This window comes from Eutrigla gurnardus (assembly GCF_963514095.1).
Source record: "Eutrigla gurnardus genome assembly, chromosome: 20".
NCBI classification, from domain to species: Eukaryota; Metazoa; Chordata; class Actinopteri; order Perciformes; family Triglidae; genus Eutrigla; species Eutrigla gurnardus.
This window is the reverse complement of record NC_139931.1, coordinates 511,545-536,339: the sequence shown is the minus strand read 5'-3', so window position 1 is coordinate 536,339 and position 24,795 is coordinate 511,545. Positions and strand designations below refer to the sequence as shown.

Below are 24,795 nucleotides of genomic sequence, written 5' to 3'. Positions count from 1 at the left end.
GTACCTTGACACTAGAATGACCGTTTCCAAGTTAAACAAATAGCATTTCCAGACGAATACAAACTTTAAAATAACTTAATCATCGACACCATTAATGATATTGTTTCTATCTGTAATCACTATTAACGAGGATTATTAATATGGATTTTACTCATAACTCTAAACCGGGAATCATTTAATGTTGCAGTTCCTCACTGTGGCCACAGGAGGGCAGTGAACGCTCTAATCCGTCCGGCTCCGGCGTCAAATCACAATACCACAACAGTATATCCGGTAAAAGTTTCACAATAAAACTATCCAAGCGCCGTCTTTCTCGACAAAACATTGATCAAGGTTTTATTTATTGCAGGATTGTTTATTGGAATAAATTACATGGTGAAATTGTGCATACTGACTGATAACTAAGACAGTGTTATTAATACATTAATGGTATCTATGGATACTGTTATTGATACATATCAGTATAAATATCAGTGTGTTTACGTCTGACTTCCCTTGAACAATGGTAACGTTTCAGTTTGTTCTCTTTCAGGGCTTACATACAATAACTTGTTTCTACTGTTGCATAGGTTGTTGACATGTGACATGAAGTGATGTGTAACTCTTCTGTTTTGGTATAAAAATAAGTGAGGACTTCCTCCACTGGAGCATGGACAGAAAACGACTGCTCTGAGGAGGCATGTCATCTGTCCTGGGTGTGTCTCATACGCTGCCCTGTCAAGGTAAGACGGAGCCACATGACCAAGGAAAATAAGGTCTACCAAAAACACACAAACAGCTGCCCTTGTGCAGGATCATGAAAGATCTCTTCTGGCCTAATGTGCATCCTTTGACGTCTGCGTGCTGTTCTTCTGAGCCAGGCTGGAGATGGCCTGAGCCAGGTTGTTGATGGCCTCTATCTTCCTCTCCTCCAGGGCTTTCTGCTGGGCCCACATGTTCATCTTCCTCTCCTGCAGCTCCATGTACAGCTGCAGGACGTCCTGCGGAGGCCGGGCGCAGCAGGAGGCAGCCGTGGCGGGAGCAGGCGTCGGGAGGATCGGCGTGAACCTCTTGCTGGCCATCGCCTTGCCGACTCTCGTCCCGCTGAGCTTGGCCCTCCGCTGGGCTTCCACGTCCTCCCTGCTCTTCCCCAGGACCTGGTCCATGGCCTTGAAGAACTCCCAGTGGACGCTGGCGACCCCCAGCCTCTTGGCCCGCTCGGCGTTCTTCCTGTACGTGGCCAGCATGTTTCTCCACTTGAGGTCACACTCGTACGCCTTCACGGTGACGTCGGTGACCTCTGACTCTCTCAGTTTGGCGTTCACCCTCTCGGCCACCGTCTCCCACAGTTTCTTCTTCTTGCACACCGGCTGATCGAAGGCCGGGTCCATCTCTAGTCTGGTGTTGACCAGGTGCCATGTCGCCTGCAGCGTCCATAGGAACTCTAGAGGGAGGAGACAAAGGTGACTCGGGTCATGACGTGGCGTTGAACCTCGGACGTGTTTTCCAAGTTCAGCCGGTCTGACTGAAACACCGAGATAATACGTTGCCAGGCAACGTATAACTGTGGTTGATGTAAACGATATTATGAGTCACGGAACTATGAAAACGCACGCGGGGCCGTTTCTGACTACAACCGCTGCGTCTAACGCGCACTCATCGGGCCCTCCTCGCGTCGTGCGGTGACTGGATGAAACCCGCTGCAGGGTGTAACGGCGACTAACCTGCTTTGGTTTTATCGGTGTCCGCGCGCGACACGTCCGTTTGCTTTCCTTCCGCTCCCGTGCTTTGTATCACGATAGTCTCGATCACCTCCATGGCGTTAAAACATTTTATTATTATTAGTTGTGTGTATCTATCGTGGAATTTAACAACATCTCAGAGGCACCGATGCTTTTTCTCGCATCGCGTTAAACGATGACGTTGACGTCACTCGGCGGCTTGGGACATGTAGTCCGTTGTGTAGTCGGGACGCATGAGCTTTCGAGTCATCCGGTGCGCCAGTTAAACTACAAACTTTAGACGCTGCGAGTTGTACAAAGCGAGGCACGGTTTGCCACTGCCGCGGGGATATGTAGTTTTTAAACGGGACTAAATGCTCAAGGGCCGCGACATTGAAACTACAAGTCCCAGCGTATATCTCATCGGCCCACCTCTTCCCGCTCTGCTCCCGCCCTCAGCCGCCCCTGTTTTGTTGTTTGGCTAAAGATGGCGTTAGCGGCTAACACAGGCGATTGCATTTTGTTTCACCAAAGTAATTCGCTCAGTGGTAAAAAAACATTGTTCAGTTCGAGCTTTAATCCGTCACTCGATGTGTGAAATGTGTTCCAGTGAGATAAAACACGGCTGTCACGTAGAATAACGCTAGTTCGGCCTTCTCACGATGTAGGCCTGTTTTTTAGGGAGTGGACCGAAGCTGTTGGAACTCCATCTCCCAGCAGCGATCGCGGCGTCAGGCGGTAACCCTTTCCTTTTTTTCATGGTATCTGTAGTTTTCTGACGACATCAGGTTTGTTACCTTTGTGGAAACTTTGAAAAAAAACAAACAAACATCACGAAGGATCTCATGAAGACCAACTAGTTGATTAATGAAAGTGACATGAAAGTAAAAGGTGTTATTTAATGTATTTATCTGGAAGCAGTGATGCTCCACAGTGTGTTTGATATCTGAACTGAGAGGAGGAATATTAAGTTAATTGAACCCTGAGGAGGAACCATGGCTGCATCACCCTTACAAGGTGACTGGAAACAACCCCGAGCACCCTCCAGGGACGGACACCCATCGTCCCCAGAGTCCTCTCTGACCTGGTGCTTGGCTCACCTCTCCAAACCTGAACACCATGGCCGTGGCAGGGCGGAGTCAGGCGGGGGGCGAGAGGGGGACAAGAGGTCCAGAGCCTCTCAGTGGCGAGCCCTGGTCGCCATCCGGACGCAGCACATCAAGGGTGACAAGGCCGGCATCGCCCGGTTCAGAACTCAAGGTGGTCTCCGGCCCCTGCTGGACCTGCTCAAACACCCCGAGTGCTCCAGGAAGACGCTGGACCTGGCTCTGAGCATCCTGGCAAACTGCTGCACTGAGCTGGAGACTCGCATCGAGGTGAGATAACAGGGATAATACAGAAGATACTATTTTTATTAAATAAAACTGCTCACGTTTGACATGTCTTCCACTGTAGGTTCGTAAGCTTGATGGAATAAACATCGTAGGTAAGTGTGCTTTTACAGTCTCATGAGGACGCTGATCTTATCAGGATGACTTCTCAAACTTTTGCAATACTCTCTGATATTTTCACAATTAACGGCCCGTAATCCCGACTGTCTCAGTGGAGATCCTGAAGGAAAACATGGCCCTGGAGACGGTCCAGAACCGAGCAGCCCGGGCTCTGGGGAACTTGGCCATGGATCCAGAGAGCTCTGCACTCATCCACTCTGCTGGTAAGTCTGGAACCTTTTCGTTTCCAGCATTTCTCATGAGATGCAGCGTGAGGAAGTTATAGCAATGAAAAGTAGTATTTGTTATCAGGTTAATTTGCTTATGGACGAATCATCATCAATATTTGTGGTACCTTAGTGACATTACAGATTAAAGATGCTTGCAGAGACTGTTGATTTAAACCCCCCCGTTACTTCTGACAGGTGGTGTCCCCCTCCTCCTCCTCTGTGTGTCTCTTTCTTCGGGCCCCTCCTCCCCCACTGCTGCTCCACCCAAAGAGCCCTCCCCCAAACTGGAGTGTGCCCAGTCGGCGGCTCGGGCTCTCCTCTACCTCTCGGATACGCACTCTAACCGCCTGTCGCTGCTCACCCAGGGGACCTTAACCGCTCTGGCCCCTCTCATCGCCCCAGAATACCCCCAGGGGCTGAGGCGGGCGGCGCTCAAGACCCTCCACGAGCTGACCCGGGGCTGCGGTGTCGAATGTGCCAGGGAGGTGTCCCGCTCCGGGGTCCTGGCTCAGCTCGGCGTCATGGCGTCAGGGGAGTCTGGTAAACCTTTTGAGGAGCTGGCACTGAAATCCCTGGCCAACATGTGCTCCCAAGGCTGCCTGCGACCTCTGGTGGGGTCGCTGGGGGTCATTCAGAAGTTCACTGACGAGGTCAAAAGGGACCAGCTGAAGTCCGGAGTCTTCCTCAAGGCGCTGTGCTTGTGCTGCAAGGAGGCGGTCAACCGCGCCAAGGTGAAGGAGAGCAGCGGCTTGGAGGTGCTGGTTGGCTTTCTGGCTGCCCATCAGAGTCATCCCCTCTCCCGCCTGGCCATCCTGGCCTGCGTGGACTTTGTTTTCGATGAATCGGCTATGGAGCAGCTGCAGGAGTTGGGGCTGGTCCCTCTGCTTGTTGGTCGACTGGTGGAGCTCACCAGAGGCGAGGAACAATCTGCTGAGAAGATGGACGTGAGTCTCTCCTCCAGCGTGTCTCCTGCTGAGCTCCTGCCCTCCTCATGTTTTGACTCCTTTGACTTTCCTGCTCCTCCTGAGGGCTGCAAGAAGGAGGAGGCCGGGAAGGAGCAAGGCCTTTGTTCATCCAGCTTTTTAAGTCTCAGGTATGGAAAGTGAAAAGCATAGGTTTACCTATTTTTATTCCACTATTTTAGTGTTTATGGACATGCTTATTGCTCTCTCTTCAGGTCCTGGTTGGTGGCTGAGGGATTGATCTCTTCCGAGGGGGACCTGCTGGATTCCTCTGGTGTTGAAGGAGAATGGGGGAGTCTTCAGATCCCACCGTCTTCATCCCCTCAAACCTCCTCTCCAAACCCAGATTCTCTTAAAAACTCTCCATCCAACCCTCCTGGCCCTTTCACTTGTAAAAAAGCTGCTCAGCCTTCCCCGGTGTGCTGTCCTGCTCAGCCCCAGCTGTCCTGTCAAACCACGGATCCACCTCCTTCTGGTCCTCAACCTTCCAGCGTGCTCACATCCCAAACCCAGCCCACTTCCTCCAACATGTCCTCCCCCACGAAAACAGCCCAAACGCCGGCCTCTCCTTCAAAGTTCTCATCTCCTCACAGAAGGAGGCAGCGCGTTCACTCGGCAGCTTGTTTGACTAAAGTCACGCTGGATGCCCCTCCCTCGGTGCCCCGAACGACGGCCTACCACCACCCCTACCACCCCGAGCCCTGGACCGCCGAGTCGCCCATCCTGCTGCTGCTGTCACGCTTCTCCCACTCCACCGATCCCAGCGCGGCGCTGATCAGCTCGGGCGTCATGTCCGGCCTGCTCTACTACCTCACGCAGCACCAGGACCCCAGCAGCAGGTGCTTCCGTATGCTCTGCCGGCTGAGCTGCAACCCAAACTGCCTGCAGGCGCTGGTCCGGACCGGCTCGGTGGCGCTGATCCGCCACCGTCTCTGCCGGAGAGGGGGGGGCTACGAGGGGGAGGATCGGCAGACGGACCGAGTGAAAGCCAAAGTTAAACAACTTGGTAAGATATAGATGTTTCCTCTGCAGCGCAGTCACTTTCAAAGCTTGTAGGTTACTCATAAAGGTTATGAATAATTCACATTTTATTAACCGTGTTATTAGTAGATGATTGTTTCTTCCAGGTCCAGATAACACAACTTCTGTGTTCACACATTAGTGCTCCTTCCCCCCGTATAACTGCCTGTATAACTGCCTGTATGACTGCCTGTATAACTGCCTGTATAACTGCCTGTATGACTGTATAACTGACTGTATGACTGTATAACTGCCTGTATAACTGCCTGTATAACTGCCTGTATAACTGCCTGTATAACTGCCTGTATAACTGCCTGTATAACTGCCTGTATAACTGCCTGTATAACTGCCTGTATAACTGCCTGTATGACTGTATAACTGCCTGTATAACTGCCTGTATAACTGCCTGTATAACTGCCTGTATAACTGACTATATAACGGTCTCTGCAGGGTTTTCTCTTCTCAATAATCTGCGGGTCCAGTGTGAGTCTGGGTTTGGCTCCGGGGTCGTTGCTCATGTGATGCTGTCCGGCTCCGAGTCCGACAAGATGAACTGTGCGCTGTCTCTGCCCTTAATCTGCAGGTGAGTTATAGAATAATCATGATAATAATCATCTTTATTTCTACAACACATTCCATAACAAACACAGTGAGAAAGGATTCTTAGGAGTACTAACACAGTTTATCATGCGGTTGAACACAAGTCTGACTTAATGATAACCTAGAGCGTCGTAGTAGTAGATCTATATGTCATGAAATGCACTTTTCTGTCTCCATTTGAGTGATGTTTATAAAAGTGTTATTCCGGTGAGAAGAACTCCAAACCCTCTCTTTGTCCGACAGCAACAAGCCCCTGCTGAAGAAGCTTCTCCTGGACAGCGGCGGGCTGCTCCTGGCTCTGCAGCCTCTGGGCTGCGACGCCGACCTGGACCACCCCGCTGAATGTGGGAAGCTGCTTTCTGATTGGTTGAATGTGCCGCATTCTGGCCTGACTCTGCCGCTCCACGCTCTGTTCTCCTCCCTCCTGATTGGATGCCTGTCTTCCCTGACAGGCTGCATCAAAATGGAGCTTGACAGAAAACATCCAGTAACAACACGGCCGGACAGCGACGGAGACAAAGTCTCCCCCCCTCCCTCGAAAAGAGCTCGCCTGGCTGACACTTGTCCTTACGGAGGCTCGGACTTTGACCTCCTCTTGCTGCTGGACGACGGGACTCGTGTCCGAGCCAACAGGGAGGCGGTGGCCGGGATGGAGGGGGCGGACGCCGTCGGCTCTGAGTACTTCTGGGCTCTGCTGAGAGGTGGATTTGGAGAAGCTCAGGGGAATGTGGAAGAAGCCATCCACATCAAAGATGTCAGCACAGGCATGCTGCTGCCGGTGCTGCACTACCTGCATGGATGTCGCATCGCCAAGGTGGCAGATGTGGCCCGGGGAAGTGAGGATGGAGAAGACAGGAAAGGACGGTGTCAGGTCTTGGACAAGTTGGTCCTTGAAGGACTGGGGATCTGCCAGAAAGACTCAACTAAAGACTTTGCTTTCCAGAAAACGGCTCTCGGCGAGATGATGATGGGAGCGTGCAGGTTTTTGGCGACGGAGCTGCAGAGAGAGTTGGAGGATCTCTGCGTGTCTCTGCTCCTGTCCCACTCCAACAAGGCTGCTTTTCCAGCTCCCTCAGTGGACAAGGCGGAGAAGACCGCATCTAAAACAGACCCAGAGTCTGCCGAAGAGAACCTCGCCAACCGAACATCCGAGTTAGAGTTGACCGGTTTGGAAACTGAAAATCTAGCAGGAAAGACGAAGAAGCCAAACAGTACCCGGCAGACGGGAGCGGTTCAAAAGACCAGCACTGGAGACCGTACCACCTGTCCCCCTCCAGACTCCAGATCAGGCTGTAGGTCAGCGCTGGACAGACCACGTGATCCAGAAGAGTTGAGGTTAAGACCAAAGAACGTGAGAAGTTCAGCACAGCGTCTGAAATCAGCAGCTCGGGGCTCCCTTTCCTCCTCCGGAGCCGGTCCAGGAGGGGGGGCCCTGGCGGTCCTCCTCCCCCAGGTGTACTGGTTCTCCCAGCGCTACAACTACCCAGCCCTGGGCCGGGCCTGCCTGTCTCTGCTGCTGGGCTGCCAGGACTGCCCTCGGCCCTTCTCGTCCTCGTCCCTCGCGGGCGACTGCCTTCGCAGACTTGCCCAGGAGGCCGACTGCACGGAGACCCTGAAACAGGATCTGCTGAGTCTGGCCTCGGAGGCTCTGAGCTGAACCGGGAGAGAGTGGCGTGAATTCAGAGGGCCGACTGTGTGGTCATGAGCTTTCTAGCAAAGTTGTATTAACTTTATGGAATGTGTGGAAAGATGCACCATGACCTGAAAACCTGCTGTAAGAAACTCTTTAGACTTGATTTATTTTGATCAACTGGAAGCATAAATTACAATTTAGCTTGGATGTAATCCGTTATCAACTGTAGCCCGTCCCAGCATGACATCATTGTATTATAATTTACTAATGGCATTTTTATTGTGATTTCTTTTCTTTTCTTTTTTTCTTTGAAAAGGTCTAAGAATGTCGACGATGCATTTGATAAATGTCATTTAGCTGGAAGTACTGGAATTATCAGGGTTGGTCTAGAAGCCAGGTGTTTATTTTGTACATAGAGATGATATGGATGAGCAGAAGATTCCATGTATAGATCCCAACTGTCCCATATAAATTTATGCCACTCAAGATGTAGCTCACGTTCTTGTTATTGGGAGTGTGGAGAACGGGAGACATTCATGGTCCCAAGAGGATGAGCTTTTTTAAATTCAGGGCCACCTACAAGTCAAATTTGCGATGCTAATGCTACTAAATGTTAGCATTTTACGGCCGATGCTGGCGATGTTTAGTTTTTTCTTACTGTCAGCCAGTTGCATTGAAGGAGAACGCTGCAGGAGTGAGGTTGTGTTTTTGTCGGATGCTTGAAATAAGGTGCTTTATTGACACAAGCTGAAGACATTTCCACATGTTGAGGCAGCAGTGCGTCCTGCTGGAATAGAACATGTCGAGATCATGAGGTAATGTCAGAAACACATTTTGATTTAAGTCTTGAGGTTGAAGGGAATCAAACAACAGAAATGCACTCGTTGTAATATATATAGCACAAGGTGGCTTTTATTCACAGCACTCGATGGCGGTGCTGCTTGGCCCCTCCGTCAGAACGAAGCCAAGAAACACTGCAGCTCTATATCTGAGAGAGTGATCCTCTCAGTGATGGGAGTCCTCGAAGCCAGCCGGCAGCGCGTTGGTGTGAGGGTTGTGGAACAGAGAGTGGTTCCCATCGCCCCACGGGAAATTCTGCACGGAGGCAATCAGATGTGAAGTCAACAACCCGCTGATATCCATGTCATGGCGTTATTGGCGGCCGGCAGGCTGAGACTCACCTTGGTGCGGATTCGCAGGTGAGGGAACGCCACGAACTCCGGCTGATCGTGGGAGTGGGCCTTCGCCTTCATGTAGGCGTTGGCCATGCAGACCCCGACACCAGGTAAGGCCAGAACAAAGGTCAGTATCTTCCAGGTCCTCGCTGTGGAAAACAACCACAGGAAGTGCATATCAGTAACTAAATATCCTGATCATGTGCCAAGTGAAAGTGCACGCTTGGCCACCGGCCAGCTCTGCAGACGCTCCAGTTAATGTTGAACAAAAAGCTCGACTGTCGGAGACTCAGGTGTCGGGGGGGTAAAGACACTCACTTCCTCCCTCATGACTTGAATGCGACGCCGCAGCAAGAACCCGTCGAGCAGCGAAGGCAGCTGGAGACGCAGCCATCTGTAGAGGTGGAGGGAACAAACAGAAGATTTATTCTCCTGTATTTATATTATATATATTTAATTCTAACAGCCGTCAGGCTTCACACTCCAAACACGCAGAACAATGTAGGAGTTATGACAGCAGGAAAACCTCCACACGGCCTGGTTAAACCATAATGTCCTTCTATTTCACCTCGTTGGCAGCATTAAGAAGTCATTGGTCACATGACCCTCTCCAAACAAACAGCAGGCGTTGAGGCCCGGCCTGCTGATGTTTCTGTGGAGCCCTTAATGTGTTTAAATCCAACAAAATCAGGCAACTTACTGTTCTTCAATCTGCTTTGTGATCCTCCTTCTTCTTCGGTTGGACTCGTGTTAGTTTCTTCCTGCTTGTTTGCCCTTCAGTCTGTCCTGAGCTGAACTCTATGTGTCGACTCCTCCCCGTTTCAATCTGTCCATGCGCCAACAAACAGTTTATATTTGGGCAAGTGCAGAGGCCGGCTGATATGTGACGAAGAGGAAGAGGGGAGTGTTGTTGCTGCGGGACATTCAGGCTTCACTATGAAGACTCATTAATCCTCGTTACCTGAACACACCTGTAGGTCAGCCGTGGGTCACAGGTGCAAGAAACAAACTTTATTTACAGCTTTCAAGTTATGAATCACCAAATGTTATAAAATGTTATAAAGAGGGAGAGAGGAGAAGAGGAAAGTCCTTCTGCATCTTCTGTTTAAATATATTTATTTATATTTATTATTGTAAATGGTCTCCTGCGTGACAGTTTTTACATCTATAATAATAATATATATATAACGTCACACTGACTTGAAAACATTATAGTCAGTTGGTTTGTCATCAAAGAAGGATCAAATCTATAATTTTAACATATAATTATATATGTTTACACATATAATATATGTAGGTATACAGAGAAGAATAACAAGAACATGAATGTGAATTATGTTCACATTTGTAGACTTTGATGTGAATAAACAACACAAATAAAAAATGTAGAAACAAAGTGTTTCAGGTACATGAACTTTAATTAAATGAATTAATTAGTTTTCCTTCAGATAAACTGTCCACCAGGTGGGGCTGTGTTGTATGATTTGATGATTTGGCCTTAACTTCAGTACAGTAACAGTTCTTCATTACTTCCCACCTCCAGGTTGAACAGACTCAGTTTGGGCTCCAGAATTTAATCTAATTTACCTGCATTGAATTTCTATTCTTGAGTTTATTTAAAAGGTTTCTGTGTTTTACTTCCTCTTCCCCTGCTTGTATCTGACAGCTTTAGTTCCTTTTGCCATGAAATCATGATGTTCTTCTATAATATGATGCAGGACTAAAGTTATCCTGACATATTATTCTGATAGAAGTTAATTCTTGGTTTTGTGGTCTCCGTCTGGCCGGCTGCAGGCTGAAGAGCAAACAGCAGCCGGAGCCAGCGGTGATGTCAGCGGTGATGTCAGCGGTGATGTCACGGCCAGTCTGAATGTCTCACACTCGTGTTATTGTGGGCAGAGGTTTGAAGACTCCACACACACACACACACACACACACACACACACACACACACACACACACACACACACACACCTGGAGGTCTTCAGGTGTGCTGCTGGACTCCGGTCCAGACCTGCACACGAGTTTAGAGCCACTTCTCTTCCTGCAGGTTTACGTATTCCATTAGAAATGACAAATCCAGGAGATCATGTGGTGGTTTGTGTGCGCATCTCTGTGTCCGTGTGTCTGTCTATGCATGGGTAACCTGGCTGCTGGACCCATCGGCCTTATCATTTATGTCATATTGTTTTATATGTATGTGTGGATGCATTAAACAGTCAAAACGCAGCGTTACCCTGTAAACTGATTACAACGAGAGCGTATCTGAACCAACTCAACAGGTTTTCTATGTGAACCTGATGAAGAACACTGTGTGTGTGTGTGTGTGTGTGTGTGTGTGTGTGTGTGTGTGTGTGTGTGTGTGTTCTTCGAGTCACGGTGAAACTGCTTCATGTAAATGAAAAGGCGTCTGTCCGCTCCCTCCACTGCATCCCTGAACACCCACACAGCCGTATAGTTCACACCAGGAGGGTTGTGTGGATTGTGTGCGATGCAGTGAGTTTGTGTGATGTTGGACGGAGGTGCCAGTCGAGTGTCTGAGTTTGAGCTGCCAAACTCTTATTGAAGTTCTAGACAGAGACCTTCTACTCTTCAGTGTTGATGGAAACACCGTGGCTTCAAGAGTATTTCATGCCTTCAAACTGTTCTCTAAATGTTTTCTTCCTGCAAGGCTGCTTAATAATGGAAGGAAAGAAGTGTTTCTAATTGTTAGCCTGCAGGATGAAACTCACCATCCATATTGTCCCATACTGAGGCAGCTTCAGTGGAAGCTTCCACCCCCCGTCCATCACATCAGCGGTACCGTGCAGACAGACAGGCTGGTTCTATGTGTCACTTTGGAAATGTACAGTTCAGCTAAGCAGCCAAATATAGAGCAAAAAGAGCTTAAAAGAGAGATACTTCATCAGCTGCCTTATGTGTGTGAATGAATGTGCCGGAAACAGGCAACCAGAAGGTTACCATGACTACCCAAACCATGATTCACGCTTGTTCCTGCAGCTTCTGATTGATGACGTTATTGCAGATGTAAAGACACTGAAACCAGCTGCTCATTAAACGGGTCAGACTGTTAATTGAAAGTTTAGCTGAGATGATGAAGACCATCATCTGCAGGTCTTCCCCCACTAGCGTGTGCGCTCCATGGAGCTGAACGCTAACATGGAGGCGGACCACGTAAACGGTTCTCAGCTCATTCCACTGGAGTGAAGATGTTCATCAACACTGGCAGCTTGGTCATGATGTTCTTGGAGCCTGAGATCGTTTGTATTGACTCCTCCGACCACCGTGTGGCGCCGGCTGCACTCACAGGTGGTGGAGGGACTTCATCGAGGAGGATGATGTGATCAGGTGTTCACAGTCTGTGTTTATCCACATGTGTGGTTTCTGCACATCTGTGGAATCTTTCTGGTCTATTTTAAGACGGTGGACTTCAGCAGCATCCAGTGAGTTGAGCTGCAGAATAAATCTGGCTTTTGTTGATCACTGGGTGTTCCCAAATAAAGTCTATTTGCAACTCCAGAGTTCTCGTATTTATTCACATAATATACTTTGTAATGTAATAATATTGCATAATATTTAAACATTTGAAGTGTTTCCAGAGGGGTTTGTCCATATTCACAGCCTGATTCATCCAACATTTAACTCCTGAAAACAAGGTGAGATTCAGCGTTCCCTCCGTCAAACCGAGAGAAATGTGAAGCTGGCTTCATCCAATACTCACATTTATGCTCTGGAAATATGTGTCATTTAGCACATATTTAATATTAAAACATACAATATATATATCTTAATGTTAATAATCAATTTGGGAAATGTAACTGGTGTTGTGTTGATGTAGACGTTCTACTTAATTAATTTTGATTGGATGAAGTGATGAGATGAAGAGTTTGAGGACACATAAGGACATTCCTGTGGATATATGGAGGCACACGGTGTTTCTAGCAGACGGACCACAGTGAACCTGCATCCAGATGTTCCTCCACAGACACTGAGCTCCCTGTTCTCCTGCATCTCTCTCTCCTTATGGATCGGATTGTTTTCTTGTCACGGCAGCTCTCTCCATGCAGACGGTAAATGTTATTGTCTTGTCTCGGTACCACCAGAGGAGACGCCGCGGTGGTCTGACCTCACTTCTCCCTCACGGTGGCGTGAAAAACAAGAACTCAGCCGTTGTATGGTTCGTCTCAGTCAGGTGTTTGCATCGAGCGCCGACGTGCCTTTGGGCATAAAGTCATTACATTAGACCTCCCACACTATAGGATGGATGATGGAGCTCGCTGTTGATGCTTCCACACCATGTTGCCCCAATGACAGCCTCTTGAATTAACATGACAAACACACACAAAAGCACATGACGGAAGTTTACTTTAATTTCCTCAAATCCAGGATATTCTGTTTGCTCTCATCGTCTCCCTTCTCATTTATAGGAGCTGTAATGTTTATTCAGTAATCCCAGGAACACAGGGATGCTGTCTGGCCGTCTTGATGCAGGTGTTGGTCTGGAGGTCGGCACGCTGTGATGCTGCCCGGTGAGTCTTTCCTTCCTTTGGGCTTATAGAGCTGCTACCTGCTGTTGTTTCCATCCTCACATGGAACGAGAACACACTGGTGTTTGTGTATAGACCATCTATGGAGAGCATCCCAATAGAGGGCGTTCCTGCCGTGGAAGAAAGTAAAAGAGTAAAACATCTAGAGATGTGAGGAGATGGTTCAGGGAATGTGTGAATTTACAGCTGACGGAGAAAATCTAAGTGTGTGTGTGTGTGTGTGTGTGTGTGTGTGTGTGTGTGTGTGTGTGTGTGTGTGTGTGTGTGTGTGTGTGTGTGTGTGTGTGTGTGTGTGTGTGTATAGAGGGCAGGACTGGCCGGTGGGAGTGTATCAAAGAGAATATATATAGGACGTCGGGGTCGTTGTGCTCTAAGTGTCCATCTCTCCGTTCATCTGTCCAGCGGTTGGTCTCTCTCTCCTGTTGGTTCCTCGGCTCCTTGACTCCTCGGTTCCTCGGCTCCTCGGTTCCTCGGTTCCTCGGCTCCTCGGTTCCTCGGTTCCATCATGCTGGTTCCAGCTCTGCTCCAGACCTCGATGCTTCTCTGGTTGACGCAGCAAACTCTGCAAGGCGGTAAGAGAAACTTCCTGAGTCAACACATTTCTTCAGTTGTTGTTTAAAGTTGAGATCATTATTTTAACAGATATTTTCTGTTTTATGTATAACCAGTTAAAATGATCCTAATCACCTCTGTGTAATAATATGTATCTTATTGGATGAGAAAGATCTAAATCAAGAGGTTAAAAAAGAAAAAACACAGTTGTTATTTCTGCATCAACTTTGATATGAATTCAGTTAATTTCATGTTACAATAAGTGTGTGTTCATTAATCAATGAGATGCCAGAATGATGTCACCTCCACCTGATGGATCTGAGTGACTCATTCTCACTCACTTGTTAGATATCATGTCTGTGAGATTAAAGGGGGGGGGGGGGGGGGGGGGGGGGGGGGGGCTTCTGTTATCTCATTGGACGATGGAGGGATGAAAAGGTGACAGAGGCGGGTCAAATGTGGCGACCCATCGTGAGAAGAACGACAGACACACAGCCGCTCTGTCTCATCCTCCGTTTCCATTAATGGAGATCTGTTTCCTCCCTGCGGGTTGCCAGGTCTGGTTGGTGCCAGGTCTGGTTGGTGCCAGGTCTGGTGGTTGCCAGGTCTGGTGGTTGCCAGGGCTGGTGGCAGCATTTCAAACACTTCGTGGCATTTCTAATCCTAAATATTTAAATGACTCATGTCACTTATGCACAAATCTAATTTACTAAAAAGATACAGTTTGCTCCTAAAACAAAACATCTATTATTCCAGGAGGCAAATCACACAACTATAAATGTAAAAGACCTGTTAAATCTGGGGATCTGGGTTTCCCCCAGATAATGGTCCATTTTGTTCATATATACTGTATGTATATATATATATATATATATATATATATATATATATATATAAACTATAAACTAGTGTCTGTAGTTTGGTCATTTGTTTAGTTTCTTTAGTTTCTTTTTGATTGAATTTATTCATAATTCTATACATAATTCTATATTCTATTTTTCAAAGTAAACCAGCCTTTTGGTCTATTACTGCATGAGCTGTTTTGAATAATCTCACATGTGTGTGGTCTTACAATGCGATCCTCTCTTTTCTTCAGGGGTTATTAAACCTCAGAGTGTTTCCTGGGGGAGAGTGCTGCCAGCCAGAGGTACGCCACCACCGTTTATTTCAACAGAAAGGTTTCTTTGGTTTTAGTTCTTGTAGCCACAGATCATCATGATATTATGAACTCCTCAAGAAGAAAACATTTCTCTTGTGTGTGTGTTTTCTCTGCAGGTGTCGGCATCGGAGTGAAACCTGCAGGTCAGTGTTTCCTTCGGGTGGATGCTGATACTCCGCTGACCCATGTCTAAGTGTGTATTCTGTTCTCTTCTCAGCTGCAGGAGCCCTCGGAGCTCTGGGGAGCCGATACGGCAGCAAAGCCATGAAGACCGGACGTACGTTCAACTCTGTCCACACATAAGTGTCTGATATTTCACCTCAGATGAGTGATGTTTGAATGTGTTTGTTGAATCTTAGTTGGACGTCATCCAGCGGCTCAGCTTGGTGCCGGTAAGTCGTCTGAGAAACAGAAACAACCATTAAACTATTAGAGAGTGGGAGGTTTTTCTATCCCAGTCTGGATGAAACCATCTGCTCAACACCGATGTGAAATATGCTGGTTTGGTTGTTTCCAGGAGGTTACAGGTCTCTTGGACTGGGAGGGCGAGCGGGCCTGAAGCCAGGAGGATACGGAGCCCAGGGAGCCTACGGTATAAACCCTCACAGCAGGACACGCTTCATGTAGATGATGGGTTATTTTTGACGTACTATCTGCTGATTGCAGGTGCAGCTCTGGGCACAGGAATGGGATTAGGGACTGGACTCAACAATGGACTGGGCTTTGGTTTGGGCCAGGCGGGGAAACGCAGTAAGACTGACATGTTTGTATATTTATATTATGTTTGTTCAAACCTGGTGAGGGTTTATTGTGATTTTAATAACATGAAGCATCTTTGGGGGGAAATGAAGACGGCAAGATGAAGACAAACCTTGTTTCATCTGTAGAAACCGTTCTCAGTAGAACTCTGTGTTTCTGCTTCCAGGTTATGGTGCTGGCCTCGGTCCTCACCCAGGTGAGTAAAGATGGTTTCCTTACGTTGTTTGCTCAGATGAGAGGAGTGAATTTCACTCTCTGTTCATTTGTTAAACATCTCCACTAAGTGGCACTCTGTCACCGTCTGTGAACACGACATAAGGAGACGACAGCATCTCAGTAAATTAACTATATATATATATATATATATATATATATAGAGAGAGAGAGAAACGGGACCTAGTGATGTCAGAGTGCTTGTCACAGTCACACATTTGCTCCTTACTGTTTTCTTGCCAGGATACGGACCTGGAGCCGGTATTTATCCTGGATCCCGACCCGGTGAGTGAAGAGTCAGAACTTCATTCAGCTTCAGATCTGGATGCTGAGGGGTTTCCTTATGTACCATCACACCTGCTGCACACGCACACACACGCACACACACACACACACACACACACACACACACACACACACACACACACACACACACACACACACACACACACACACACACACACACACACACACAGAAAAAACAACATATGTATTTAGCCGGTTCCGGTGACCCATCCCTAATAAAAACAGACCTATGTTTTGTAATAAATAGACTGGTAAACAGATGGGGTTTATGTCGAGGTCTTTTATTGTGAAAGGTAAGAACAAAAGCAGCAGCAGGCATATTTTCTATTAATAAATAGTAAGTATTTTTTGTGGCTCCACTCACATTAAATACATAATTTCCATAGATTTGTCTCAATCAAGCTGCCTTCCCTCTGCTCTGTGTCCTTCAGTGCAATGCATTCCCCATAAACATTCACATGGTGACTTCACTATATAGCGAGTAAAAGCACCTTTTCTTTGAAGTGTGATCTCATAGCTGTGTGAGTGTGTGAACACAGTGGTGTGTGTTGGTGGGGGCACCAAACCTGTCAGGGCCGGTTCTGGTCTGGCCTTGGGTTCTGGACCAGGTAAGTGAGCGGGTTGAGTGACATCATTGACGGTTCCCCCTATCTGCTGTCATTAGGAATTGGACTTGGGTATCCCACTGGACAGAAGGCTAAGGAGCACAAACCTGGTAAAACCATCACCACGGCAACCATGTGGTGCTTGTGTCTGTCTTTGTCCTGTGTCGTATTCGTCTGTAACCTCCTGTGAAACCGGCGTCTCGTGGTCCGCTCACGTCGAGCTTTCGTTTGCATGAAACCACACATGTCCAACATGTTGAGCTTGTCTGTTGTCGTCTGGTGTTCCATGTCAGTGTTTGGTCAGTGCTGCATGCTGCATGAGTTCCTCTTATCACCACAGAGTCTTAATGAGGGTCCATGTGTGTTGAGTTCTTTGGTTGAGAGCTGAAGGGGCTGCTGGGTAAATAGGGTATGCAAACAACTAAATCCGCACTAACCACTTCATTGAAATCAGATTTAGTGATACTTTGATTAGACTGTTCTACAACTCTGGTTCTGATTCACAGACATCGGGTTATAGTTTGCATGAAAACTTAAATCTCTTCTTGCTGTGTACTGTCGGCCTCTGCCTTCACTCAGCTGTTATTTATCAGTTGTCCTGGTCACACACTGATGAATCAGGTGGCGTCCTTGTCTTGTGTTTTTATGGCATTTCAACAAAAACGGGGTGGCAACATGGCCTTTTTAACTCCAATGAGAAGCCCCGTCTTTTCATAGTGTGGCTTCAGTTGTGTGTTTGTTATTATGCTGACGATCCCGTCCTTTGACACCGGACTAAATCCAGACCATAATGGATTTGGTCTCGCTCTGATACACACAGTAACAGTAAATCTGCTGCTGTGCTTCTCATCCACCTCTCTGCACCACCAAGACGTCCTGCATGCATGATGATGTTTCTCTACCAGGTGTGTTTGCAGCCGATTTGGTCGGACCTCACTCGGCCAATCTGGGCCAAGCCTTTCAGGATCTGAGGAGAGAAAAGAGCAGAGCCCTGGGTCCCTCATATGGAGACAGAACTCTTGGACTTGAAGGACCCCACATGAGGAGAAGTTATATACCTGCTGGTCCTCAACTACAGCCAGAAGCTGGCTTTAGACCTGCCGTACCGCCACATGGGACAGAGGTCAAAAGCCTTGATCTGAGAGTCCAGTCGTCACGCCTCGGAACGACGATAACCCTGGATAAACAGAGTAAAGGTCTCGATCTTTCACAAGCACACGGAGGAGAGAGTTACCAGCCTCAGGTCTTAGACAGACATGCAGCCACGCTGTCTGCTGCAGGTGGAAGACAGCAACCGCCTCCTCATAAAGACAACGTCAAAGGTCTGCAGAGCGCCAGAGACTTTGATGCATCCATCCAACAACATCAGCGAGGCCCAAACTGTCGTGATCTCTCAGATGTGTTAGGAAGCGATCGGCGTGAGCTCTTGGGTTTACAAACACAGATCTCTCGAGGTTTAACTCATGTTGGTAAGGAGGACAGCAAACATCTGGGACAAACCCATCAGCAGCCTCTTTCACATCCTCAAGATGGCAGAACCGATATATTCTCCCTCCCACAAAGTCAAGCAAGCTATTTATCTGCAGACGGGCAGGATGTGAAAGACCTTGGGCTCCTGGCTAAAGACAAAAATGTGCCCAGAATCCACGGGACTGTTGATTCTCTAAATGCACAAGGAGTAAGGGGCGGCTACGGACCGGAGATCCCGGGTGCAAGCGGACCCCAAAGTTTAGGCACCGGCCCGGTAGAAGGCCAGGCAGCTAAAGGCTTCACTGCTGACGGTCAGAAGGTAAAACACCTTTCCCACGCTGACGTCGCAGAGTCACGAGCTCTCAGTGTCCCAGGACAGACTGGGAGGAATGGCCAGGCAACAAGTAAGAGCCAAGTCTTTACACACCACCACATGTCATCATTCTGTGCACAAAACAAACAAGCTCATCAGTTATTCAAATGCTTTTCTTTTCCTCCATATTTGGCCACGTCTGAATTTCTTTCTTGATCTACGAAGTGAGATTGTGTTTGGAACGTGTGTCTGTAGTCGTTTTGTAGTTCTTTTCGGCCATGTTTCCAGATGACACTTCCTGGACTGGAGGAGTTACTGCTCACTCACATTTGCAGTCTGTATGATACAACCAGGGCAGACACAGTTAGATTTCATAGCTGGCTCACTGGAGACATAAAACAGGAGCTAAGTGCTATAAATGTGGGTTTAATACCAAACCAGGTGCAGTTTATGGTTCTGGATCGATGAAATGTTTGTTCATTGATAGAGGTTCTATGGCTTCTATGATCATTGTCTGATAAATGCAGCAGTGTTTGGGATTTACATGTATTATCTCCTGTTCATCAGGATGCTAAAGCAGTCGCTGCTCCCTTTTTTCTTAATCCCTTTGCTTCCTGTTTCCTGCATCAACGTCTCTCTGCATCTATTTGTTCTTTAATTAGTTCTGATGTGGTTGACCGTTTGGTGTGTACGCAGGTCAGATCTGGTGCAGCGTGTTGGAGCCCTTGAATGATGGGTTTTGTTTCCAGGAAGTAGTCCGCTCTCGTTCTTAGTCCTGCTGTGAGCGGTGGTGGTTTCCTTCTTTTAAATAATATTGTAATTTTCAGAGGGGAGGAAGTGGAACAAGAAGATGAAAAGGGAAAGGGGAAGAAGACAATATATAAAAGAAGAACACAGATTTCATAAACAGACGTTGAAGAAGATTCAGCATCTGGTCTTGTGGGGTTTTTGGGATTGGGTCCAGGAAAGTGTCCAGTGGAGAAAACATGTGGAAATCTATTGTGTTTTGTTTCCTGTTCCGCCATCAGCTGCACATGTTCAACCCTCCATTAGTAACATTGAAACCTGAGAGCTCATATAAATATTTCTTCTATGAATGTTGCTGCAGTAGGTTTCTAAAGCTGAGCTGAGCTTGTGTGGATTCCTCCCCAGGTTACACGGGCGGTGCAGGAAACTATCTGGGTGCGGGTCTGGGCGCCGGCGGCTATGGAGCAGGTAATGCTGCACACCGACACCGTCATGCAGGAAATAGACCCAGCCGGCTGATGCTGATGGAGATGCTGGTGTTACCTGTGCTAAAGGATTCATGCTCCCCTACAGGTTTGGGGCAGGGAGCGTACCTGGGTGGTGCTGCCGGCAAACACGGTAAACGTGATTCATTCTTCTGTTTTCTGTATTGATTCTATGCTCACATCCCTGTGTCACCATGTCTAACTCTCTGTCTCCACTATAACTGGGCAGCTGCTGCTCTCGGACAGGGGGGGTTCCCCCTCGGAGCTGCAGGGAGGTCACCTGGTGAGGCTGTGAAATAATTCACTATTCTTCAGGCCTCCTCAACAAACCCAGTGGGCTTATGCAAACTTAAACACAGACTTAAAGGAAGAAAAACGCTGTTTTTCATGGCCAGTAGAGACGTCAGGCTTCAGTTTATTTTCTACTTTGTCTATTTGTGTCTGTAGATTATGCCTCATTTGCAAATTTAAACACAAGATCTCAGAAACACTTGTCTTAATAAGTAATGAACTGGGGACGTTTCCTGACTGCTAGTTGTTTTCTGATTCCCCTTCATTGCCTCCCCTGAGGAGAATCAGCCCTGAATGTTAATTTGCAGCATGTGAATGGAGCCGAGGGCATCATCAGCTACCTTGCCTTGTAAACTGATCATTTGCTTTGGAGTCTTTCTAGAAAAATAAAAAGCTTCATCTCCACCTTTCTTTAAAGGTCGGAGGAGCTGCTCTTCTTTTCCTTTCTGTTCAATAATACATCGTGCTTTTAAAATCAAAGGATTCCTCACAAACCAGTTCAGATCCATCTCCTTAAGTACGGATGTATTTAGAGTGAAGTCCCATCCAATATGTTTGAATGTGTCCTGGATAAAGCATTGATTGATTGATTGATGATCACAGGCTATGGTGACGGGCTGACCGGATACCTGGGGGCCACGGCAGGCAACGGCTACGGTAAGAGACATCCAACATTCAAATAAAAGAAACACACAACTGAGGACCGCTCTTCTGCTCGGCATCGGAGGGAATCAGGAGGGCTGCCATTCAGTTTGTGTGACTTCCTCTGACATGTTGGTGCTGAAGCTTTGTCTGAAGGGACTCCACAGGCATGCAGGGACCCTTTAAAGCTCTCCTTGCCTGTTTGGTTCTGGGTTCAGTCTAAATGTCTGAATGTTTTGATCTCAGCAGGTTATGGGAACGGTTACGGCGATGCTCACGGGGCTGGTGAGTGTCATTTCAAGAAAACACACACAAGATTAAGGAGAAGAGTCATTAGCAGCTAATCAGCACTGTGTTTCAGGGCTTGGTTACCCTTCAGAGTTAGCTGATGGTGCCGAGAACAAAGCAGGCAAGCGTCAAGGTAACAGACGATGCACTAACCCGTAGATGCTTTAACCTTTCTCCAGCTGTAAAATAAGAGCATTTCATTCGCTGGGTGTAGCTGTATCATCTCTCATTTAGAAGCTGGTCAGTTTAATCTGGTGGTTTCTGACTTCCTGCTCATGTAGATGCTTTACACACTTTATAATGTCAAGTTAATGGAAGAACCCTGTCTCCACCTGCATGTTTACATGTGTTTCTGTATTTCCAGCCCTCGGTGCAGGAGCCTACGCTGGACCAGTCTCGGGGCCCTATGGTAAGGGATCAGAGCTCTCATTGTAACTCTAATCCCTTTTTAAAGAACCTGTAATCTAACCTTCACCATGAAGACCTCTATGAACACATCATCTGTGCTGTTGGTCTTTCAGGAGCTCTCGGTGCAGGACTCGACTCAACTGGCGGCAAATATGGTGAGCGGTGCTGTCGTGATGACCTCATCCTCCCGCCACACGATGACAGCGTCTGTGGATGTGGCGCTCCGAGTCAGATTTGGACTCGTAGATAGAGCTGGTTTACGGTTGCATGGTTTGAAGTGGTGAGACATGAGTAAGTTCTGGTTTTCCCCGTTGCAGGAGGGGCTGCTCAGGGTCCTTACGGCAACGCTCCAATGATTCCTACTGGTTTGGAGGGTAAGAACTACCAACTTCAGTCACTAAGCCCCGCCCCCGGCTACTAACGAGCTTCCATGGAGCCCACACTGTCTCCTTGCCTTCAATGAATGAGTATGAAGGGTTTGGTTTGGAGGATTCATCCAGGATGCTAAACCGATTCAGCAGAAAACTGCTTATACACACTAGAAGGTAAAGCTGATTGTAAAAGTCAACCAGCGCTTCACCTGGAGATCGAGACTATGAAGTGAAGGAACGTGCTGTACTTCTCCAAGGTGACGACTGCAGCAGTACTTCTCAGTACTAAAGGATTATACTAGTGGATCTAATCTAAGTACTAGTGGAGATGAACGAGGACTCGTTGGACTCGCCTCCACCTCAGTTGTTATTCTCCTTTATCAGCACACTCTGATGTTTATCGTTTATGACGTTAATAAACTGACGTTTAGACCCGTCCATGTATTGGTGGTATTGGTCACAGCGTAAAGGGCCTCAAAGTGCTGAACGGAACAATAAGGTTAGAATGAATAATCACCACCAGTGGAATCCAAACACCGCTCTCTTTCCACCACAATCACTCATCCTGTTATTGAACCGACACCAGCAGAGCTCTAACGTTTGTCCCCCACCCCCAGGTGATGGGGGCTACCCGTATCCTGCTCAGCAGCTCAACCTCGCCGCTGAAGGTGCCAAAACCACCAACAAGTATGGTGAGAATGACTGAGTGTGCGTGTTGGCTGTAAGGGTGGTAAACGGTGGATGGAAATGTAACGAGCAGCGGCGTGTGATGAGTCCCGCCGAGGTGATGACCCTCACTGATGATTAATGAAGTCATTAAGAACATAACTCTTTATCTTCCCGGGACAGATGGAATCTGATATAAATCTAGAATATGAAGCTGTGCTGTTTCCGAATATCTACATTTTATTATTTTTGTTGTTTCAGGAGCTCGAGTGGGATACGGAGCTCAGCAAACAGGTGAACTTCCCTCCACTCTCTCAGCTAACACACACACACACACACACACACACACACACACACACACACACACACACACACACACACACACACACACACATACACACACACACACACACACACACTCACACACACACACAGACACACACACACACACACACACACACACACACACAGACACACACACACACAGACACACACAGACACACACACACACACATACACTCACACACACACAGACACACACACACACAGACACACACACACACAGACACACACAGACACACACACACACATACACTCACACACACACAGACACACACACACACAGACACACACAGACACACACACACACATACACACACACACACACAGACACACACACACACACACACAGACACACACAGACACACACACACACATACACTCACACACACACAGACACACACACACACACAGACAGACAGACAGACACACACACACACAGACACACACACATACACAGACACACACACACACACACACACACACAGACATACACTCACACACACTCACACACACTCACACACAGACACACACAGACACACACAGACACACACACTCACACACACACACACACACACACACACACACAGACACACACACAGACACACACAGACACACACACAGACACACAGACACACGCACACACACACACTCACACACAATCATCACATTGTAAATCAAGGCGGTGGCTGCATCAACATAACAATCATCGTTTCTAATCGTCTTCTATAATTGAGATTTTAATTTGTAGTTTGTGACGTTTCTCAACATCCCCCCCCCCCCAAAGGTTCAGAAACCATCAGGTGAAAGTATTGTGTGTATTTGCTCTTGTTTTTAAACGTCCATGCTTGTGTGTGTGATCAGGTTACGGTGCACTCGGAGCAACTCACGATGTGTTGGGTACGCAACAAAACCCCACACTTCCTCATTTCTGACCAACTTCCACTCTGCTGCTTCATGCATAATATTAAACACACTGTGCAGCAGAAAAACGCTTACATATCTAAATATCATGTGGTTTTGACTGGAAGTATAGAAACAAACGAGGTGCAGCTATTTTTAGAGAATGCAGCTTGTTCTCAGCGTCTCTTTAACCTGTAATGAGCATGGACTTAAATAGGCTGAAAGTCCAACTGCATGCATGATGGATTCTGTTCCTCTCGACGGTCTGCACAGCGAGTCCTCTATAGTCCTCTATAATCCTCTATAGACTCCAAACCGCTTGTTTAAGCTTTAACCGAGCTGTGAAACCATATTTCTGACACTGAACCGGTTTGATGGTTCGCAGGAGAACAAGCTGGCAAATATGGCGACGTGAACGGGGCCCATGGGAACGGATACAAAGGTGAGAATAAAGGTTAAAATGTGTCATTACGGCTGCTATGAATCATCCTGATGACCTCTGCCCTCTCTGTCTCTTTAACCAGGCTGACTCCAATGACATGGACATCGTGGATGGTTTCATTATGTGTTCATTGTGTTTTTAAAGCTTCGTGTGTTGTCTGTTCGTCTGCTCTATTTTAACCTCCTTGTCTGTCTCCGTGAACGCTTCGAACCTGCAGCGCCCCACCAGGCTAATCCTGAAAACACTGAACAAACGTGGTGGCGATTGATGAACATGACTGTTAATGTTTTCAAATCCATATTAAAATGTACTGTTTAATCCAATAAAGTACCTGTAAATGATGCTTTAAAAGGAAAGCATTGTTCATGATGTTTCCCTGCATGCATTGCTCTGTAATCGGGTCAGCTGAGCCTCATTCAGACAGGAAGCTCACCACTTCCTGTGTCACAAACACTCACATCAAAACCAGAAATCATGAG

At 47.5% G+C, this 24,795-nt stretch overlaps 4 protein-coding genes across 5 annotated transcripts; 2 read left to right on the top strand and 2 right to left on the bottom strand.

Annotated features, from left to right (window-relative positions):
- Positions 1–18: 18 nt before the first annotated feature.
- Positions 19–1,906, bottom strand: LOC311030614 (uncharacterized protein). Its single transcript, XM_084036496.1, has 2 exons — positions 1,704–1,906; positions 19–1,423 (listed from the first exon to the last, which is right to left on the bottom strand). Exons 1-2 carry the CDS (start codon positions 1,795–1,797, stop codon positions 816–818), a joined length of 702 nt encoding a protein of 233 aa, XP_083892622.1. The 5' UTR covers positions 1,798–1,906; the 3' UTR covers positions 19–815.
- A 263-nt stretch (positions 1,907–2,169) lies between these two features.
- Positions 2,170–8,198, top strand: armc5 (armadillo repeat containing 5). The gene is made up of 7 exons (XM_084036495.1): positions 2,170–3,076; positions 3,156–3,186; positions 3,304–3,414; positions 3,616–4,513; positions 4,598–5,388; positions 5,853–5,985; positions 6,246–8,198. Exons 1-7 carry the CDS (start codon positions 2,696–2,698, stop codon positions 7,657–7,659), a joined length of 3,759 nt encoding a protein of 1,252 aa, XP_083892621.1. The 5' UTR covers positions 2,170–2,695; the 3' UTR covers positions 7,660–8,198.
- Positions 8,199–8,527: 329 nt separating this feature from the next.
- On the bottom strand, positions 8,528–9,582 carry cox6a2 (cytochrome c oxidase subunit 6A2). Of its 2 annotated transcripts, none has more exons than XM_084036497.1 (4): positions 9,511–9,582; positions 9,129–9,204; positions 8,817–8,959; positions 8,528–8,730 (listed from the first exon to the last, which is right to left on the bottom strand). In XM_084036497.1, the coding sequence occupies exons 2-4, from the start codon at positions 9,202–9,204 to the stop codon at positions 8,641–8,643; spliced, it is 309 nt and encodes a 102-aa protein (XP_083892623.1). In that variant the 5' UTR covers positions 9,511–9,582; the 3' UTR covers positions 8,528–8,640. The 2 variants fall into 2 exon arrangements, with proteins under 2 accessions (XP_083892623.1, XP_083892624.1); XM_084036498.1 differs by lacking the exon at positions 9,511–9,582 and adding an exon at positions 9,379–9,447.
- A 4,137-nt stretch (positions 9,583–13,719) lies between these two features.
- On the top strand, positions 13,720–24,653 carry LOC311030856 (uncharacterized protein). The gene is made up of 25 exons (XM_084036885.1): positions 13,720–13,929; positions 15,006–15,056; positions 15,185–15,211; positions 15,286–15,345; positions 15,428–15,460; positions 15,586–15,660; positions 15,735–15,818; positions 15,994–16,023; positions 16,284–16,325; positions 17,011–17,061; positions 17,857–18,825; positions 19,887–19,949; positions 20,055–20,099; positions 20,196–20,249; positions 20,861–20,914; positions 21,146–21,184; positions 21,261–21,320; positions 21,552–21,596; positions 21,709–21,750; positions 21,913–21,969; positions 22,584–22,658; positions 22,894–22,926; positions 23,836–23,871; positions 24,260–24,316; positions 24,399–24,653. The coding sequence occupies exons 1-25, from the start codon at positions 13,863–13,865 to the stop codon at positions 24,401–24,403; spliced, it is 2,154 nt and encodes a 717-aa protein (XP_083893011.1). The 5' UTR covers positions 13,720–13,862; the 3' UTR covers positions 24,404–24,653.
- The last annotated feature ends 142 nt before the right edge of the window (positions 24,654–24,795 follow it).

Coding starts and splice junctions, on each gene's coding strand:
- LOC311030614 (XM_084036496.1), bottom strand. CDS start 1,797: ATGGAGGTGATCGAGACTATCGTGATACAAAGCACGGGAGCGGAAGGA. Junction 1,424..1,703: donor CACCGATAAAACCAAAGCAG/GTTAGTCGCCGT, acceptor TCCTCCCTCTAG/AGTTCCTATGGACGCTGCAG.
- armc5 (XM_084036495.1), top strand. CDS start 2,696: ATGGCTGCATCACCCTTACAAGGTGACTGGAAACAACCCCGAGCACCC. Junction 5,389..5,852: donor AGCCAAAGTTAAACAACTTG/GTAAGATATAGA, acceptor CGGTCTCTGCAG/GGTTTTCTCTTCTCAATAAT. Junction 5,986..6,245: donor TCTCTGCCCTTAATCTGCAG/GTGAGTTATAGA, acceptor TTTGTCCGACAG/CAACAAGCCCCTGCTGAAGA.
- cox6a2 (XM_084036497.1), bottom strand. CDS start 9,204: ATGGCTGCGTCTCCAGCTGCCTTCGCTGCTCGACGGGTTCTTGCTGCG. Junction 8,960..9,128: donor TTCAAGTCATGAGGGAGGAA/GTGAGTGTCTTT, acceptor TGTTTTCCACAG/CGAGGACCTGGAAGATACTG. Junction 8,731..8,816: donor ACCTGCGAATCCGCACCAAG/GTGAGTCTCAGC, acceptor GCCTCCGTGCAG/AATTTCCCGTGGGGCGATGG.
- LOC311030856 (XM_084036885.1), top strand. CDS start 13,863: ATGCTGGTTCCAGCTCTGCTCCAGACCTCGATGCTTCTCTGGTTGACG. Junction 15,461..15,585: donor AGCGGCTCAGCTTGGTGCCG/GTAAGTCGTCTG, acceptor GGTTGTTTCCAG/GAGGTTACAGGTCTCTTGGA. Junction 19,950..20,054: donor CGCCGGCGGCTATGGAGCAG/GTAATGCTGCAC, acceptor GCTCCCCTACAG/GTTTGGGGCAGGGAGCGTAC.